The following is a 20,284-nucleotide window of genomic DNA, read 5'->3' as shown; positions in this document are numbered from 1 at the left end:
AACCAACAAGGACCTACTGTATAGCACATGAAATTCTGCTCAATTTATGTGGAAGCCTGGATGACTGGAGTCTGGGAGAGAATGGATACATGTACATGTATGGCTAAGTCCCTCAACTGTCCACCTGACACTATTACAACACTGTTAATCAGCTATATTCCAATACAAAATAAAAAGTTTAAAAAAATAAAAATTTAAATTTTTAACAACTTGGATAATACTCTGTTGGTAGGAGTATTAATATAAGGAAATAGGCACTCTATTATACTTTTGGTGAGAACGTAAATGTAAAGGTTTAACTTTTGGGGGGAATTCAGCAATACGCATCAAATGTAAAATGCACATAACTGTCAACTAAAAACTCTACTTCAAAAAAATAAAAAAATAAAAACTCTACTTCAAGGAAAGTTACCTTACAAATAAACTTGAACATAAGTTCAAACACATACATATAATGAGTCAACTTCATCATTGTTCATAGTCACAAAAGATCTGAGGCACTTTAAATCTCCTTCATTAGGTAACTTGGTAGAAAAACAATGATACATCTTTGCATAGCTGGAGAAGAGTCTGGTGAATCTGTGTGTATCTATAAGGAAGCTCCAAGATAAACTAAGAACAGCAAGGTAAAGGGCAACATTATAAGGTGTTTTTTGCTTGTGTTTTTTAGTGACCACACACACATATTAACATGTATGTATGCATCTTCATGCATTTAACTTCAGTTGAAGGAGACAAAAAAAAAAAAAAAACTATACCATTAAATTCTAAAGAAGAGAATAGGGTAAAGGCACGCAGAAGACTCTTTTCTCTATTACATATACTTTCATACAGCTTAGATATGCTCAACCAGATACATGTTTTTTCATTAAACTTTTTGAAATAATTATAGATTCACATGCAATTATAAAAAATAATACAGAGATTACCATGTACCCTGTATCAAATTCACCCCAATGCTAATATCTCTCAAAACTCTAAGACAATCTCACAACCAGGATAATGACACTGATAGTCAATATACAGCACATTTCTTTCACAAGGATTCTCTATTGCCCTTTAATAGCCATGTCCACTTTTCACTTCCCGTCCCTTCTTAGTCCCTGGCAAACACTAATCAGCTCTTCATGTCTATAAAATGTCAACTCAAGAATTTTTATAAATGAATATAGTATGTATAACCTTGTGAGGTTTGCTTTTTCCACTCAGCATAATCCTCTGTAGATTCATCGAGATTGCCGCATGTGTTAATAGCTCATTCCTTTTTGTTGCTGAGAAGTATTCCAGCATTTGGATTTACCAAAGTGTAAGCGTTCAGTCATTGAAGGACATCTGGGGTGTATCCAGTTCTTGGCTATCACGAGTAAAGCAGCTGTAAACATTCACACTCAGGAGTTGTAAAAGAACAAGCCCTCATTCTCTGCAATAAACGCCCAGGAACGCAGTATCTAGGTTGCAAGACAGTTAATGTCTAGGTGGTTGCTTTGTCTTTAAAGAAACTGTTAAAGTGCTTTCCAGAGTGACTGTATCACTTTAAATTCCCACCCGCAATATATGAGTGATACCACTTCTCTGCATTCTCAATGGCATTTGATACCACCACTGTTTTTAACCATTCTGATAGGTACAGAGTGATAGCTCACTGTGGTTTTCATTTGCATTCTATAATGGCAAAAGACACTTTCAAGCTTATTTACAATCCGTACACATTCTCCAGTGAAATGCCTTTACGTTTTTTTGCCAATTTTCTAACTGGGCTGTTTTTGTTTTTATTGTCGAGTTTTTGAGAGTTCTTTATTCTAGTCTTTTGTCAGATGTGTGGTTTGCAAATATTTTCTTCCACTTGGTAGCCTGTGTTTTCGTCCCTTTAATGGAGTCATTCACAGAACAAAATTTTTATTGGATGAAGTCCAATTCATCCTTTTTTCCTTTTGTGGATCATCCTCTTGGTGTCAAGTCTAGGCATGTTCACCCCTTCACCAATACCACAGTCTTGATTACTGTGGTCATTTTAATAAATTGGAATCAAGGAGACAGATCCTTTCCACTTTATTTTCAAAAAAGAAAATTCTACATTCTGTCCCTTTGCATGTACATTTTAGAATATTATTCTATAAAGAAATCTTATGAAGATTTTAAAAGTTCTGTTATACACTACATCAATTTGGGGAGAACTGACATCTTTACTATGTCAAATCTTCTAAGCCATGAATACAAGTCTCTCCATTTATTTAGATGTTCCTCGATTCTTTCATTGGTGTTTTGTAGCTTTCAGCATATAAATCCTGTACATGTTTTTTAAGATTTACATCCAGGTATTTACTTTTCGAGTAAATGTTATTGTCATCGACCACAAACTGGAACTTGCCATGGTTACCTGCAATCTACAAGGATTAAATCAGGTGCTGCAGCTGCCGTTGACCTCCAACACCCCTTTGAGGACTTCAGGGTGGACAGCAGAAATGAGGTACTCAGGAAAACTGGCAGGACAGGTCTTCAGATAGTCAGATATTCTCAGGAGCTGATTTTATGAGCCAAATTCATCTATCTCCTCATATCTAGAAAAACACTAAAGTCCTTATGGTGACGACTGTTTCTCATGACTAGCAGAAGCTTCATGAGACCAGCAGAAACTTTCTACAAAAAAATGTATGCTTCATTGCATATGCACCCCTTTATCAAAATCCCCGTTTCTCTGGAGCAGTCTCTCAAAGCTATCTAAGGTGCTGTCTCCCAGGCTGTTCATATTGCCTCAAATAAAACTTAACTTACAACTCTCACATTGTGCATTTTTTTCAGTTGACAGTTATTTTTAAATTTCAACGTACTCATTGCTAGAATCTGAATTTCCTTTTTGTACATATTGGGTATCCATGGCCTTACTGAGCTCATTTATCAGTTCTTGGAGTTTTTGTTTTGATTTTGGTAGATTCCTTGGAATTTTCAAAGAAGACCATCATGTCATCTGCAAACAGGAAGTTTTATTTCCTCCTGTCCAACCTGTATGTCTCTTATTTCTTTTTCTTAAATTATTGCATTATGCTGAATAAAGGTAATGAGTATGGACATCCTTGCTTTGAGCCTGTTCTTAGGGAAAAGCGTTCAGTATCTCACCATTAAGTACAAGGTTGAGGAAGTCCTAAGAAAGGCAATCCCAAAGAATGCTCAAACTACCACACAACTGCACTCATCTCACATGCTAGTAAAGTAATGCTCAAAATTCTCCAAGCCAGGCTTCAGCAATACATGAACTGTGAACTTCCAGATGTGCAAGCTGGTTTTAGAAAAGGCAGAGGAACCAGAGATCAAATTGCCAACATCTGCTGGATCATCGAAAAAGCAAGAGAGGTCCAGAAAAACATCTATTTCTGCTTTATTGACTATGCCCAAAGCCTTTGCTTTATTGACTATGCCCAAAGCCTTTGACTGTATGGATCACAATAAAGTGTGGAAAATTCTTCAAGACATGGGAATACCAGACCACCTGACCTGCCTCTTGAGAAACCTATATTCAGGTCAGGAAGCAACAGTTAGAACTGGACATGGAACAACAGACTGGTTCCAAGTAGGAAAAAAGAGTACGTCAAGGCTGTATATTGTCACCCTGCTTATTTAACTTATATGCAGGGTACATCATAAGAAACGCTGGGCTAGAAGAAGCACAAGCTGGAATCAAGATTGCCGGGAGAAATATCAATAACCTCAGATATGCAGATGACACCACCCTTATGGCAGAAAGTGAAGAGGAACTAAAAAGCCTCTTGATGAAAATGAAAGAGAAGAGTGAAAAAGTTGGCTTAAAGCTCAACAACCAGAAAACTAAGATCATGGCATCTGGCCCCATCACTTATGGGAAACAGATGGGGAAACAGCAGAAACAGTGGCTGACTTTATTTTGGGGGGCTCCAAAATCACTGCAGATGGTGATTGCAGCCATGAAATTAAAAGACGCTTACTCTTTGGAAGGAAAATTATGACCCACCTAGATAGCATATTTAAAAGCAGAGACATTACTTCGCCAACAAAGGTCCGTCTAGTCAAGGCTATGGTTTTTCCAGTGGTCATGTATGGATGTGAGAGTTGGACTGTGAAGAAAGCTGAGTGCCAAAGAATTGATGCTTTTGAAGTGTGGTGTTGGAGAAGACTCTTGAGAGTCCCTTGGACTGCAAGGAGATCCAACCAGTCCATCCTAGAGGAGATCAGTGCTGGGTGTTCATTGGAAGGACTGATACTGAGGCTGAAACTCCAATACTTTGGCCACCTCATGAGAAGAGTTGACTCATTGGAAAAGACCCTGATGTTGGGGGGCATTGGGGGCAGGAGGAGAAGGGGATGACAGAGGATGAGATGGCTGGATGGCATCACCAGCTCGATGGACATGAGTTTGAGTAAACTCCGGTAGTTGGTGATGGACAGGGAGGCCTGGCGTGCTGCGATTCATGGGGTCACAAAGAGTCGGACACGACTGAGCGACTGAACTGAACTGAAGAAGTTCTACTCTATTCTTATTTAAGTTTGTTTGTTGTTTTTTTTAATCATGAATGCATGTTGAATTTTGTCAACTGTTTTTTCTGTATCAGTTGATAGTCATGTGATTTTTTTTCTTTAGCCCATTTATATGGTGAATTACAGTGATTTTCAAATCGTGAACAAGACTTTCATCCCTGGAATAAACCTCATTTTCCATGGTGTAGAATTCATTTTATATGTTGCTAAATTCTATTTGTCAATGTTTTGTTAAGGATTTTTTTGTCTAGGTTCAGGAGAACCATTGGTCTGTGGGTTTTGGGAGATGGGGTTGGGTTTGTTTGTTCCTGTTTTGCATTGTCTTTGGTTTGGTATCTGGGTAATATTAGCTTCTTAAAGTGAATTGGTAAGTGTTCCTTCCTTATCAATTTTCCAGAAAAGCTTGTGTAGAATTAGTGTTAATTCTGCTTTAAACATTTGGTAGAATTTTTGGGTGAAACTATCTGTGTCTGAAGATTTCTTTTTGGGGAGTTTCTAAAAGTATGAATTCAAATTCCTTAGTGAGTAAGAGCTATTCAAAACACCCACTTCATTTTGGGTGAAATGCGGTAATTGCATTTACACTTTAAGCTGTAAAATTTATGTGTGCAGAGTCATTTATAGCATTTCTTTAGTATCCTTTTGATGCCTGCACAATCTGTAGTGATATCCCCTATGTTGTTCTGATACTGGTAATGTCTTCTCTTTTTTTTCATTGTCAGTCTGCTACAAATTGTCAGTTTTACTGATCTTTTGAAAGAATCAAATGCTTGTTTCACTGATTTTTTTCCTATTATCTTCCTGCTTTCAATGTCATTGAGTTTTGCTTTTATATTTATTATTTACTTTCTTCTGCTTGCTTTTGGTATATTCTATTCATTTTTTCTAAGTCTGAGATAGGAGCTTAGATTATTGATTTGAGATTTTTTTTAATTCTGAGGTATGCATTCAGTTCTATAAATTTCTATCTCTGGACCACTGCACCTGTGACTCACAAATTTTGATGTTGTACTTTCATTTTCACTCAGTTCAATGTTTTGTTTTGTTTTTCATTTTTCTTGAGACTTCCTCTTCCACCAACGGATTATCTGAAAGTACACTGTTTCATCTCTGAAGATTTTTGCTGTTACTGTTTTCAAGTTTGATTACACTGTGGTCGAAGAACATATTCTGATTTCAATATATTGAATTTGTTGAGGTTTCTGTGATGGCTCAGGATATGGACTATCTCTAAATATGATCAGTAAGAGCTTGAACAGAATGGCATTCTGCTGTTTTTTGGGTGGAGTGTTCTATAAATGTCAGTTAGATCTTGTTGATTGGTGCTGTTGTCAAATTCTTCTATAAGATCTACTATCTAGTTGTTCTATCAATTACTGAGAGAAGAGTGCTGACGTCTCCAACTATAACTGTGGAGTTTTCTATTTCTCCTTCCAGGTCTCTTGGGGGCCTCTCATTATCAGCTGACAAGATGAAATTCCCAGCCCTCTACCTGCCCTTCTCTGATACCATCTTGGCTTAAGTATTACAGCACCTCATTCCAGCCTCCTTCGCCCCACCCTGGCCTCCAGCTTTACTGAGGTGTAACTGACAAACAGAACTGTAATATATTAAAGGGTACACTAGGATGACTTAAAATACATACACATTATGAAAGGAATTCCACCAAACAGTTAATTAATATATTCATCACCTCACAGTTACTTTTTCTTTTTTCAGTGAGAATGCTTAAGATCTATTCTCTTAGTAAATATCGAGTATACAATACAGTATTATCAACTACAGTCACCATGCTGTACATTAGGTTCTCAGAACATACTTAGCTTACAAGTGAAAGTCTGTACCCTTTTACCAACGTCTCCCCCATTTCCTTCACCTCCTCAGGCCCTGGCAATTACCATTCTACTCTCAGTTTTTATGACTTTGACTTTTCTTTGATAAGAGAGACCATGCAGTATTTGTCTTTCTCTATTTTATTTTACTTTACTTAGCAGAATGCCCTCCAGGCGCCCCACTGGGGCTCTGCTGAGGTGGCTGTGGGTGGGGCCGCAGTTTTCTCTGTAGTGTTTGGCTGGAGTGGAGCAGTTATCGTCTAAAACTTCTCTGTCTTGTCAGGGCGTTCCTCTCCTAGCCCTTCGGCTACAAAGACCAGACACGTTGGTTTGGCTTTGTCTGCCCTTGTTTGCATATCTCTGCTGCTGGCTCTTTTAGCCCCAAATCTGGGATATACGTGGGCTTCCCGGGTGGCTGACAGTAAAGAATCTGCCCGCAGTGCAGGTGACCCATGTTTGATCCCTGAGTCGGGAAGCTCCCCTTGAGAAGGAAGTGGCTACCCACTTCAGTGTTCTTGCCTGGAGAATTCCATGGACAGAGGAGCCTGCAGGGCTACCATCCGTGGGGGTCACAAAAAGTCAAACATGACCTGAGCGGCTAACACTTTCACTTTCTGGGCGATATGAAGCAGAAGAAAACCTCGGGAACTCATCAATGTTTTGCTCCTTGAGCCCTAAGGGGCCTAGCCAGCCTTTATTCTTTCTGCCTTTCAGAATCTTCTTATGTGTGTTTTATATAAAGTTTCTGGGGTTTGGGGATACTTAATGGGAAGGAAAAGTGAAAGCATATTTGCTGCAGCTTCCCAGAAGCAGAATTACATTTATTATTTTTGAAATAAAAACCAGAACCATTACATCAGAGTGCTAGTGCCTTCCTCAGGTCACAGTTATGTTAAAAGAAGAATTTTATCTTTAATACAAACTCTTAAAACTATAGCTATACCTTGTAAGGAGAGACAAATGTGATGTCCCTAGCTTTGTGAAATGAGAAACTGATGACAAAAAATTAATCTAACACTGATACTGTCCTCTTAGATTCTCTTTGCACTTTTGAAAACACACTGGTATTTAATCCACAAAACGTCAACACACCATCCCTTTCCTCTCTGATCTCTCTACTTTACACATCAGAAAAACAGTGTTACTCAGAGTCCCAGGGTCAGTGCATCACTCCATGTGAATTCTGAAACATAGACAAACGGCCTTAGCAGCGTGGTAATTAAGGAACACTTGAGGTCATGCTATGGTTGATTTCAAGGGAAGATTCTTCAGCATTCCAATAATACCGTCTTCATAAAATACAAGAAGATCTTGGGGTTTTGTAGCCATCAGCTTCCAATAATATTCTATGTATAAATTTACCTAGGAACTACTGGAAAGTCCAAAGGGATTAGCTCAGTTTACTTGTATTTTGCCTAGATGGATGGGTGGCTATCACTAATCCTACATGCCAGATAAAGTCTATAGACAAACCTGAGATACATATATAGCATGCTATACAGGGAGCAGGATTTACACACATACAGGGCTCTGTCATTTACTAGCTGTATATGCGTACATTCTCAGGTAAATCACTTACAACTCTATTCATTTTTAGTAAGGGAAGAAAAAACAAGGGGCTTGGATCAGGTGGTTTCTGAGGATTTCTGAATCTGACATCCTATGACTTAAAACTCTTAAATTTGATTATCAAAATTCAGGGATCTTTACAACACAGGTAGAGTTTAATTTTATTTCATTCATTATATTATCAAGGAATCACCAAACATCTGCTCTGAGTAAGGCATTAGGCTGGTGTTTTGATCTGGGCCCTACTTGATGAAAGTGAAAGAGAGTGAAAAAGCTGGCTTAAAGCTCAACATTCAGAAAAATAAGATCATGGCATCTGGTCCCATCACTTCATGGCAAATAGATGGGGAAACAGTGGAAACAGTGTCAGACTTTATTTTTGGGGGGTTCCAAAATCACTGCAGATGGTGATTGCAGCCATGAAATTAAAAGACGCTTACTCCTTGGAAGGAAAATTATGACCAACCTAGATAGCATATTTAAAGCAGAGACATTACTTTGACAACAAAGGTTCATCTAGTCAAGGCTATGGTTTTTCCAGTGGTCATGTATGGATGTGAGAGTTGGACTGTGAAGAAAGCTGAGCGCCAAAGAATTGATGCTTTTGAAGTGTGGTGTTGGAGAAGACTCTTGTGAGCCCCTTGGACTGCAAGGAGATTCAACCAGTCCATCCTGAAGGAGATCAGTGCTGGGTGTTCATTGGAAGGATTGATGCTGAAGCTGAAACTGCAATACTTTGGCCAACTCATGAGAAGAGTTGACTCACTGGAAAAGACCCTGATGTTGGGAGGGATTGGGGGCAGGAGGAGAAGGGGACAACAGAGGATGAGATGGCTGGATGGCATCACCGACTCGATGGACATGAGTTTGAGTAAACTCCGGGAGTTGGTGATGGACAGGGAGGCCTGGTGTGCTGTGATTCTTGGGGTCGCAAAGAGTCAGATACGACTGAGTGACTGAACTGAACTGAACTACTTAAATGGGACCAAAAACTACGTGGCCTAACTATTCTACCCGACCTCATTTACTACCAAGAAAGGAACTTGGATTAGTTCAGATGATTAGTTCTCAAACTTTTACCCATAAGACTCTTTGCAACCCCATGGACTGTATAGTCCATAGAATTCTCCAGGCCAGAATACTGGAGTGGGTAGCCTTTCCCTTCTCCAGGGGATCTTCCCAACCCAGGGATCAAACCCAGGTCTCCCTCATTACAGATGGATTCTTTACCAGCTGAGCCACAAGGGAAGCCTGTCAAGACATCAGGAATGCTTATACAGACTGCTGGGCCCCACCCTGATGGTTTCTGATTCAGAGGAACTGGAATGGAGCTTGAGAATTTGTGTATCTAACAAGCTCCCAGATGCTGCTGGTTCAAGGAGCACACCTGGAGAACCACTGATTCAGATAAAGTCCCATGTGTCAGGGGTCTCTGCTGTAATGCTGGTGCTCTTGCCTCTTCATACTCTTTCATCTCCATTTTCCTTGCAGCAATATTCATTCCCTCTCTATTGAGAAGCAGTTACATTCCTTTTTTTGTGTGTAGTTCTGGTAAAATTACTGATCTGAATGCCCCTCTGTTCCAGGGATAGAAATGTAAATTTAGCTGGGCTAATCATCACCCACTGATCCTGGGGGTAAGCATGTGACCAAAGATAAGCCAACTACTGAGCTTTGCCCTAGAATTTGCCAACTTACAGAAGGCTAGCTCATTCTTTGCTTCTGTAATACAAACTAAAAGGATATGACCTCACAACTGTCAGCAGCCACATGCAGTAGGAGTGAATGAGGGCCACAAACAAAAGTTGAAGTGAAAAACAGAGAGAAGGTAATCATGAATTTAATCATAAATGTAAGCCCCAGATCTACTTATATCTGAGGTAGATATATATATATTTATCTGAACAGACTCACTGGAAAAGACCCTGATGCTGGGCAAGAATAAAGGCAGGAGGAGAAGGGGACGACAGAGGATGAGATGGCTGGATGGTATTAACGACTCAATGGACACGAGTTTGAGCATGCTCCAGGAGTTGGTGATGGACAGGGAAGCCTGGTGTGCTGCAGTCCATGGGGTCGCAAAGAGTCGGACATGACTGAGGACTGAACTGAGCTGAACTGATCCAAAGATAAGCTTGGTTCCCTATAAATAAGGAGATGGAATAGTAGTTGAAAGCATGAGTTTTAGAGTAACAAACTTGGGCTTAATCCATCCACTTACCACTTGCGTGACCTTAGGCAAATATCTAAGCTTCATAAAATAAGAATAATATCATGTACCTGAGAGTCTTCCTTATGGGCATCAAATGAGAAAACTCATGCAGAGTCTTGACAGGGAACATTCATGCAAAGAATGATACTTGTTACTATTACACCACTTATGCAACGCTTATCTCCCAGGTACTATAACTGGTGCTTTATATGCTCTTTTACTAATCTGGGACCAAAAATGAATATAAAGGATGTTCAAGGCATAAGCACAAAGAGGTAGTTTAGACTGGCACAAAAGCTTATTACTTTGGAAAATCTTGAATATGTAAAAGCAGACATTCTATACTCCTACAGGTGTTTTTGCTACCTCTACAGAATTCCTATGGCACTCACTTTTTACCTCTATAATACATGAACATACCTGCAACAAATAGAAAATCATTTTTTAGAACTGTATCACTTAGAATAGTATTGGGCTGTGTGATTAGTCGCTTAGTCATGTCCAGCTCTTTATGACGCCATGGACTGTAGCCCACCAGGTTCCTCTGTCCATGGAATTCTCCAGGCAAGAATACTGGCCTAGGTTGCCATTTCCTCCTCTAGGGGCTCTTCCCCAACCAGGGATCAAATCTGTGTCTCCTCTGTCTCCCGCATTAGCAGGCGGATTCTTTATCCACTGAGCCATCCAGGAAGCCCTTACAATAGCATTAAAAAGTATCAAATAACTAGAAATGAACCCAACTAAAAATGTAAAAGACTTTTGTTCAGAAATTGTAAAACATCAGTGAGGGGAATTAAAGATGACCTAAACAAATGGAGGAGTATTATTCCACAAACATGGAACAACAGAGCCAGTTTGCCCCCTAATTATCTCTGAATCACAACTGCAACAACTTTTTTTGAAAACTGACATGTTTCTACACCAAAAACATACATGGAAATGCAAAGGGAAAGAATAACCAAAGCACTTTCCTGGAAGACTAAGGAGAGAAAATTCTCTACTAGATAGCAAGACTTACAGAGTAATGATGACAGTGTGGCTCTCATGACAAGAGGCATAGACACACCGAAGGAACAGGACTGAGAGCCCAGAAGTAGCCCTACTCACAGACGGGCACTTGACTTACAACAAATATTTTAGTTATACGATAGTGAGGACACAAATGGAAATCCATGTGGAAAAGAAAAAATAGAACCCCTACCTCACACTCTATACAGAATGGATTCCAGGGAGGGAAAGATCAAAGTGTAAAAGACAAAACAATGACATTTTGAGGAAGTATTATACAAGAATATCTTAATTCACAGGGTGTAGATAGATTTCTTAAACAGCAGACAAAAAGCACAGACCATAGAAAAGTAGGGAAAAGAGGACTGTATAAAAATTAAAAACTTCTGCTCATCAAAACATACCACTGAGAGTAAAAAAGTAAGCCGCAGGGGGCGGGCCAGCGGTTGGTGCGGAATATTTGTATTACATATAACTAAAGGGCTTGGGGTTTCCCTGGTGGCTAGATGGTAAAGAATCTGCTTGCAATGTAGGAGATCTGGGTTTGATCCCCAGGTTGGGAAGATCCTCTGGAGAAGGGGATGGCTACCCACTCCACTATTCTTGCCTGGAGAATCCCCAGGGCCAGAGGAGCCTGGCAAACCACAGTCCATGGAGTCACAAAGAGTCAGACATGACTGAGCGACTAACACTTCTACTTTTCACTTTCACTAAAGGGCTTACATCTATAATATAAAAACAACTCCTATAAATCAATAATAAAAAAAAAGACAAACAACTATATACGAAAATGGGCAAAGAAACTTCACCAATGATACACAAATGATCAGCAAACATCATCATAGGAAAATCCCACTTAAAACCTCAATGAGATACCCCACATAAGCCAGAATTTCTAAAGTTAAAATGACCGCGAGGGCATCCCTGATGGCTCACTGGTAAAGAATCCACCTGAGACGTGGATTCAATCCCTGATCTGGGAAGATGCCATATGCCATGGAGCAACAAAGCCTGCGCATCACAACTTCCGAGCCTGTGCTCTGGAGCGTGCTGAGCCACGCTGCTGAGCCCACGTGCTGCGGCTACTGAAGCCTGCGCGCCCGAGAGCCCATGCCAGAGAAGCCACCGCAGTGAGAAGCCCGCACACCACAGTGAGAGAGCAGCCCCTACTCACCGCAACCAGAGCAAAAGCCAGCCCAGCAACAAAGACCAAGAACAGTCAAAAATAAACACCTAAGTACATTAAAATCATTCTGGACTTCCCTTGTACCTTAGTTGGTAAAGAATCTGCCTGCAATGCAGGAGACCCAGGTTCAATTCCTGGGTCGGGAAGATCCCCTGGAGAAGGAAATGGCAACCCACTCCAGTATTCTTGCCTGGAGAATCTCATGGACAGAGGAGCCTGGCGGGCTACAGTCCATGGCATTACAAAAGTCAAACACAACTTAGAGAAAATCAACACCACAAAACCATTTAAAAAAAGACTGCTGATACCTTGTATAAATAATAGTATGGGACAGTAGAACTGCTCATATACGGCTACATTTGTCTGTGAATTACAACCACTTTGGAAAACCATTTGACAAATACTACATTTAAATACCTGCATATTCTAAGACCTAGAGATTCCATTTCTACCTATCTACCCAAGAGAAATGCATGCAGAAGTACACCAAGAGCCTGGAAACACCATCCAGCCCGAAGTCCATCAACAGCAGGGTGCACTGAAGAAAACAGTAGGATGGATAAATTGTGATGTATTTATACACTGGATTACAACACAGCAGTAAAAATAAATGACCAACAGTTTTGTAAAACTTACATAAATGTTGACCCAAAAAATCCAAACATAAAGGTATACTCCATACTTCCACTGCATAAATTTTAAAAAAGAATTAAGTAAACCCAAGCAATGGTGTTTAATAATACACACTTATAAAGACAAAAAAGTACTGAGAAATATCAGGTTATTGATTATTTTTGGTGATGGAGAAAAAAGAAAAGCTTTTGTAAGGGAGCACCAATGAAGACTAACGAAATACAGGTAAGATTCCATTTGTGGACCCAAGTGACTGTCATACGGTTATTTGTGTCATGGAAGTTCACTGAGCTGTATATTTCTGCTTCTTACACTCTATATATTTTAAACGTCACAATCTAATAAGTTTTGAAAACCTCACCAAATTAAATCTTTCAAAACATTCACATTATACCTTCATGCTTTTTAACAGCAAAGTTTAACACTATGAAGTTCTTAGGGCTAGCAGTGTTAAACGTTCGTAAAATCATAAAAGCAAGGGCTTCCACGGTGGCTCGGCGGTGAAGAGTCCGCCTGCCCATGAGGAGACACGGGTCTGATTTCCGATCCGGGAAGATCCCACAGGCTGTGGCGCAACGAAGCCTGGGCACAGCGAATGAGCACGCGCTCTGCACAGCCCGGGCCCCGAAGCCCATGCTCTGCAACGGGAGGAGCTCCCGCAGGGAGAAGCCCGGGCACTGCAGCCAGAGAGCAGCGCCTGCCCTCGGCAACCACAGCGAAGCCCGCGCGCGGCGGCGAAGACCCAGCCCGAGCCACAAACACACAGATCAGGAAAAAATTTACAAATCACAAAAGCAACTTTTCCCAATTACACACAAGCTCTTCTCTCAAATATCAAGAAATCGGTGAGCATACACCAGGGAGGGACATAATGAGTTATGTAACTGTTCTACCTAACAATCTGTGCTGCTATCAAGAAATCGGTGAGCATACACCAGAGGAAGGGACGTAATGAGTTATGTAACTGCTCTACCTAACAGTCTATGCTGCTAAGTCGCTTGTCATGTCCGCCCTGTGCAACCCCATAGACGACAGTCCACCAGGCTCCCCGCCGCTGGGATTCTCCAGGCAAGAATACTGGGGTGGGTTGCTGTTTCTATCCACACTAACGTATTTTTCCTACATGCTATATATAGCTAACTATTGAGTGTTTCTTCTGAATAACTATCACCAAAAAGTCAGGAAAAAAAAGTCAACCCAAAACATTATATTCATTTTAGCAGTTATGATGCTATGGTAATAATTCAAAACAATCATATTTCAAGTGGACAGATAGGTTTGGTTCCCCCTTTAGTATTATAGTCTATTCAAAAATTCAATATACTTAACAGTTCTTTTCATATCTTTTTTCCACCTGATGGTATAAAAATTATGTTCCTATTTAGATAAAATGTACATTTTCCATTTAGATAAAAATTTTATGTGTTTAAAAGTGTCTTAGAGTCATAAATGACCTGAGATTTCCTTTAGAGAGCAAACAATGGAAGAGAAAGGCACATTATGATAATGTATCTAACACTTTCCTAGAGACAGTCTTTTTCTGAGGAATGAAAATTGATAGTAACAGAATGCTACCTTTTTACAATGTATTATGTTAGAAAGGTAATTATATAACAGGTAATTTTGTAACTTTATATAATACTACATTAAGAACTCCTACAAGTAAATAAGTAATGTACACATTTTTAAATGGATAAAAGAAAGAACAAGATAATGGAGGAGTAGGTGGACATGGAGTACATCTCTCTACAGGAATACATCAGGAATACACCTTCAGACACTGAAGTTCACGCAGAATACCAGCTGAGAGCGGACGGGAGTACCTGACCAGCGGAAAACTTGGCAGGACGAAGAACTAGGGGGAAAACAGGAGTGTTGGTAGGACTGGACCTGCCCTCAGCGGGTGGGGGAGCTGAAGCAGGGGTCCGATCCCCGGGGCAGTTATCTGAGTCAGAGGAGAAACATCTAAGGCTGTGAAACAGCTCATCTGTGGCGGCCTAAACGGAATGAGAATCAGACAGTCCTTGCCGCAGCCATACACACCCTGGACAGGGATGCAGGTCCCCTGGAAGGCTCAGCGGCTGGGAGCTGGAGTTGTGGAGCAATCCCAGGGCTAGGGCTGCTGCCGACTGTGGGGAGACAGATTGAGGGGATGTGAGGGAGGAGACTGCGGTGGGAAATGCCTGTGGAAGGCATGGAAGCCAGGCAGCCATGGAAGCAAGGAGATACTGCTGAGGCCTGCGTAGGAGGTGGAGCCATCACCATAGCCTCTCTCTCCCCACATGCCAGCATCCGCAGCTGAACAATAGAGAGATGTATGGGAAGAGTACCATGGAAACTTACATTGCCACATGTAAAATAGAGAGCCAGCGGGAATTTGCTGTGTGGCTCAGGAAACTCAAACAGGGGCTCTGTATCAACCTAGAGGGGTGGGATGGGGAGGGAGATGGGAGGGAGGGTCAAAGGGGAGGGGATACATGTATACCTATGGCTGATTCATGCTGAGGTTTGACAGAAAACAAAACTCTGCAAAGCAATTATCCTTCAACAAAATATAAATTAAAAAGAAAAAAACCTTAAAAATGGATAAGATACAAAAAAGTAATTCACATAAGAAGCATTCACAGAAAAGGTAAGAATGGCCAATAAGCATATGAAAAGAGGCTAAAACATTAATAGTAATTAATGTTAATTAAAATAGGATAACATTTTCCTATCAACTGGCAAAAATGAAAAAGATCAAGAACACGAATGTTGATAAGGGTATGGAAAATAAAAGTATTTACATATTTCTGGAAGGACTGCAAATTGGTACAAACTTTTTGAAAGGCAACTTGACAATACCTATGAAATTTTAAACACACACACCTGCTCTAATACCCAACAATCCCATTTTTAAAATCTATCTTATGAAAAAATTAGTATGAGTCTATAAATTTGTAAGGATATTTGTTATAGTACCAGCATAGGAGAATGAATAAGTAAATTTTGGTGTGTATATATATATATATATATATATATATATATATATATATAAAATGAAAATATCAAGCACTCTTTTTAAAATGCTAAATGTCCTTTTTACTAATTTAGAAACATGTCCAAGATATATTAATAAGCAGTGAAAATAAACTGAGAAAAATACATACGGAATTTAATTTTTATTTAAAAAAAAAACCCTCTGCACATATGCTTGTATATAAGCACAGAAAAGTCGTCTGCAAGTATATATAGCAAACTCTTAACAATGGTAACCTCCAGAGGGGAAGAGAGTTTTAATTTGGAGATGAGGAACAGGACTTTTTATCGTTGACTTAATATTCTGCATTGTTTGAGTTCATTTTAATGAACATACATTATTTTTTATTTTTAAAACAGGGGTGTATTTAAATATATTGAGTTATTCATTTAGCTGATTTACCCTATTTGGGATTACTTTATATTTAATATTTTATGAAGAATTACTTTATGGTCAGAATCAGACAATTCTCTCAGAATTTCTAAAGGAAGACAAACAAAAGATACCTAGAAAGAGCAGATTCTCCACCAGAGTCTGCATCAGTTCATTTTAACTAAGGGATAAGTTAAAACTAAATATAACGTCTGAGATTAGTAGCTGACACAAAGCACTTTAAACAACAAAGCCAGTGAAATTAAACAAAGATGAAAACCCACCTGCACTATATCCAAAACCATGCCAGCTGAGACTGTCCCAAAGCCAGCTAACAGAAACGGCACAAGGATCTGCAGTGCCATGACACCACTGGATTCCTTGGGTAACTTCTGGCTTGTCTCCACAATGACATCTTCATCACCGTCACTAGATCCATCGTCAGCTTGTAACATGGCTGTAGTTTCTGAAGCCTCCCTTCCATCACAGTAATTGTAGTTGGCATAGTCATCATACTTCTGGCTACAGCTTGACGGCGTGTGCCCACTGTTGCCATGAAAAGACTGCTCCGAGAAACTGTGATATTCCATGTGCTGTTCAGATCTATTACTGAAAGTCTGTGCTGCAGGTGATAACCCATCTTGCCAAATGCTATTTCCTTTTTTGTGCCTGTCTTCCTGGTTTTTCTGGTATATTACTGGAACCATACTCAGCAGTAAGTTTAAAAACTTATCAGACTGAATTGTATTTAAACTTAAAGTCCAGTCCACAAAACCTCCTCCACTGCTTCGACCACCACTTGATTTATTAATAATAGATCTTCCTTTACTATTAGTCATATTGTCATTGCAAAAGACCCTGTTTGCCTTAGATCTCAAGCTTCGTGAACCAGAGCAGATGAATCAGAACCACACGAACGCTGGTGTAAATTAAGATGTTGACTTCATTGTGCAGAAAACAGCACTTCCACTAATAGAAGATGTTTAGAAGTTCCACAGAGGGACTGGATCTGGAAAAATAAAATAATTTTTAAAAGTCAGAATAACTATCTTGATAACTCATAGTTAAAGGTATAAAATACACATGTTCTTAAATGAACCCTGAGGTACTGACATTATACTCTGTGGGCTTAACACATAACTGGTTTGTGCCATGCAACTGCTTAGGATACAGAAATATAGCATACGGCTTTTTTCGGCAGCCTATTTTGGTTAAAATTATTTATTTTTGCATACTTTATGTAATTAATACCCATGTAATGTCTTCAAAGTGAAAGTTTTTCAGTCATGTCCGACTCTTTTGTGACTCCATGGACTGTATAGTTCATGGAATTCTCCAGGACAGAATACTGGAGTGAGTAGCCTTTCCATTCTCCAGGAGATCTTTCCAACCCAGGGATCGAAACCAGGTCTCCCACATTGCAGGAGGATTCTTTACCAGCTGAACCACAAGGGAAGCCCAAGAATACTGAAGGGGGTAGCCTATCCCTTCTCCAGCGAATCTTCCCAACCCAGGAAGCGAACTAGGGTCTCCTGCATTGCAGGCAGATGCTTTACCAACTGAACTATTAGGGAAGCAAGCCCTTCAAATGTCTTCAATGTCTCTGCAATTCTACAAAAGACAAATTTATTACAGTAATGGCTTTCATTACCTATACTGAAGTCTCAGAATTAAATTGCTACCACCATTTCCATATGTCAGCACAACAAAGGTAAAATATATGACATTATATTTTAAATATATTAAATAATATGTTACTTTATCTCCAACTTAATACAGTATACATTTTGCTATTAAAATATGAAGAAACAATGATAATATCTGCCATGAAATTACTTGATAAATATCCTAGTGTACATGGTATTTATTTCACATGTAAAACTAGGTTGATGTCATATTTGTAGTTCTAACAAAAAAAAATCATTACAGTTGATTTAGGGATATAATAGTGTTACCTAAGAAATAAATAAAATGAAAAGGAATTACAAAGAATCACTTAATCCTATTTTGCAAGCCAACCAAAAGCAAGTTTTTAATGCCCTTCTCAAAGTTAGCTCTGACCTTCAATCTCGGAGTAGGTTTCTGATTGGCTAGTCAGTGATGAGATTCTCTCTCTAAAGATCTTAAACTAGAGACACACAGTGTAAGCTTTCCATCCTAAAGTCCTGAATATTCATTGGAAGGACTGATGCTGAAGCTGAAACTCCAATACTTTGGCCACTGATTCAAAGAACTGACTCATTGGAAAAGACCCTGATGCTGAGAAAGACTGAAGGCAGGAGGAGAAGGGGATGATAGAGGATGAGATGTTTGGCATCAGTGACTCGATGGATATGAGTTTGAGCAAGCTCCGGGAGTTGGTGATGGACAGGGAGGCCTGGTGTGCTGCAGTCCATGGGGTCACAAAGAGTCGGATGCTGTTGAACAACTGAACTAAAGTGTAAGCGAGTTTGAGAGTGACAGACACTGAAGTTGTGAGGTCATATCTCACCTGCCCAGGTAGAAAGTCTGACTCTTTGGATAGCTGCCACCAAGGTACAGAGGTTTTCAAAGTTATTAGAGTGGGCCTAAGGCTGCAGGTGTTTCTCAGGAACACCCAGCCCTATCTTACACCTCCAAGAGCATTCAAGATCAACTAATTAGCCCTGATTTGATAAGGGACAGAGAGCCCCACTGCCTAACTGGACTGTTCACCCACCAAACTAGACTAAGAACTGTTGCTGCTACACTACTGCTTTTGATAAAAAACATTCTATTCTTCAATATTTGTTTTCAACTTCTTAGAATGCCAATCTCCTCTCCTTGGATAGGAAGATCAATGGCAGGAAGTGGCAAAGGGAAAAAAGAAAAGCGGCTATGTCAGGGGAAAGTGGATGCTAGGGCCTGGTTCATCTACTTCATCATTCACCCACTTGCTTTCTCTTGTGATTATAGACGGGTCTGGGAATTCCTGCGGGGGGCAAGTCTCAACATGCAGATTCTAGGACTCCAGACCTACTGGCTCAGAATCTGTTTGAGGCATAGAAATCTTTTTTTTTTTTTCTTTATACTCCCCAAGTGATTACAGTACAGACATTCCGTGGACTTGCAGAGAATCCAATGAGATGAAGTACTAGATGCCATTTTTGCCTCTGGCAGGTGGATCAGTATACAAACTCAGTGTTTAAAGAGAATCAAATGAACAGAAACAATGTCCAGAATGAAACAAGAAGAAAACAAGCAATCCAGAGAGGAGGACAGAATGGCTCCTTGAGGACCTTCCATGTAAGAAGAGGCTCAGCTGTATGTCTGAAACTTGGGAGATTGCCAGCAGCCTTACATGAGTCAGATTGCGTGGGTTTCTGTTCCTTAAACCAATTTGCCTCCTTTTAATTAGTGAGCACTTCACTGCCCCAAAGAGATCTCTAATCAAACAAAAAACAGAACAAACTTTTAAGACAGTCTATTCCACTAAAGGGCCAGTGATGGACATAGGCAATTTCTTCTTCCTCTTGAAGCAGAATTATAAAGTAATCAAACTGGAAATGCAGAGAAATGTAGATAATAGTATGTATATTACCACTCAGTCAGCATTCGCCTCAAAATGCATGGTCAGGAAACTTGACCAACTAACCCTAAATAGAAAAATGGAGGGAAGAGAAAAGGGGAGGTGGGGGAAGGAATTTTCCAGAAAGTTCTCTCTCTTAGAATACCTGCAGGGCATGGCTAAGCATAGAGTCTACACTGAGTTGGCCAGTGGGATCCAGATGCATCCAGCTCACACACTTTTGCCCCTGGTATTCTTTCTCCAGGGAAGCTGTGAAGAAGGTGAGATGGAGACACAGATATTCAGCCGGGCCCAGTGGGCAGAGACCAGACAGAACTTTGGGGTAAATTTAAAACAATGCCTCCTGGAGAAAGGGAGCCACAGGTGTGGAGCCTCGTGCCGGATTTCAACCCCACTCCCT

General features: G+C 40.0%; 1 protein-coding gene across 4 annotated transcripts in view; it reads right to left on the bottom strand.

Moving 5' to 3' along the window:
* Positions 1-20,284, bottom strand: part of SLC41A2 (solute carrier family 41 member 2) — a 129,954-nt gene that overhangs the window by 84,644 nt on the left and 25,026 nt on the right. For all 4 annotated transcript variants that reach the window (XM_070454022.1, XM_070454021.1, XM_070454024.1 and 1 more), the window contains exon 3: positions 16,622-17,346. In XM_070454022.1, the coding sequence (XP_070310123.1) occupies positions 16,622-17,176 (555 nt within the window). In that variant the 5' untranslated portion in view covers positions 17,177-17,346. The remainder of the gene's footprint in view (positions 1-16,621; positions 17,347-20,284) is intronic.

Source organism: Odocoileus virginianus, chromosome 23, assembly GCF_023699985.2.
Source record: "Odocoileus virginianus isolate 20LAN1187 ecotype Illinois chromosome 23, Ovbor_1.2, whole genome shotgun sequence".
Classification (NCBI taxonomy): domain Eukaryota; kingdom Metazoa; phylum Chordata; class Mammalia; order Artiodactyla; family Cervidae; genus Odocoileus; species Odocoileus virginianus.
Note: the sequence above shows the minus strand (reverse complement) of the source record. Positions and strands in the feature narration are given on the sequence as shown.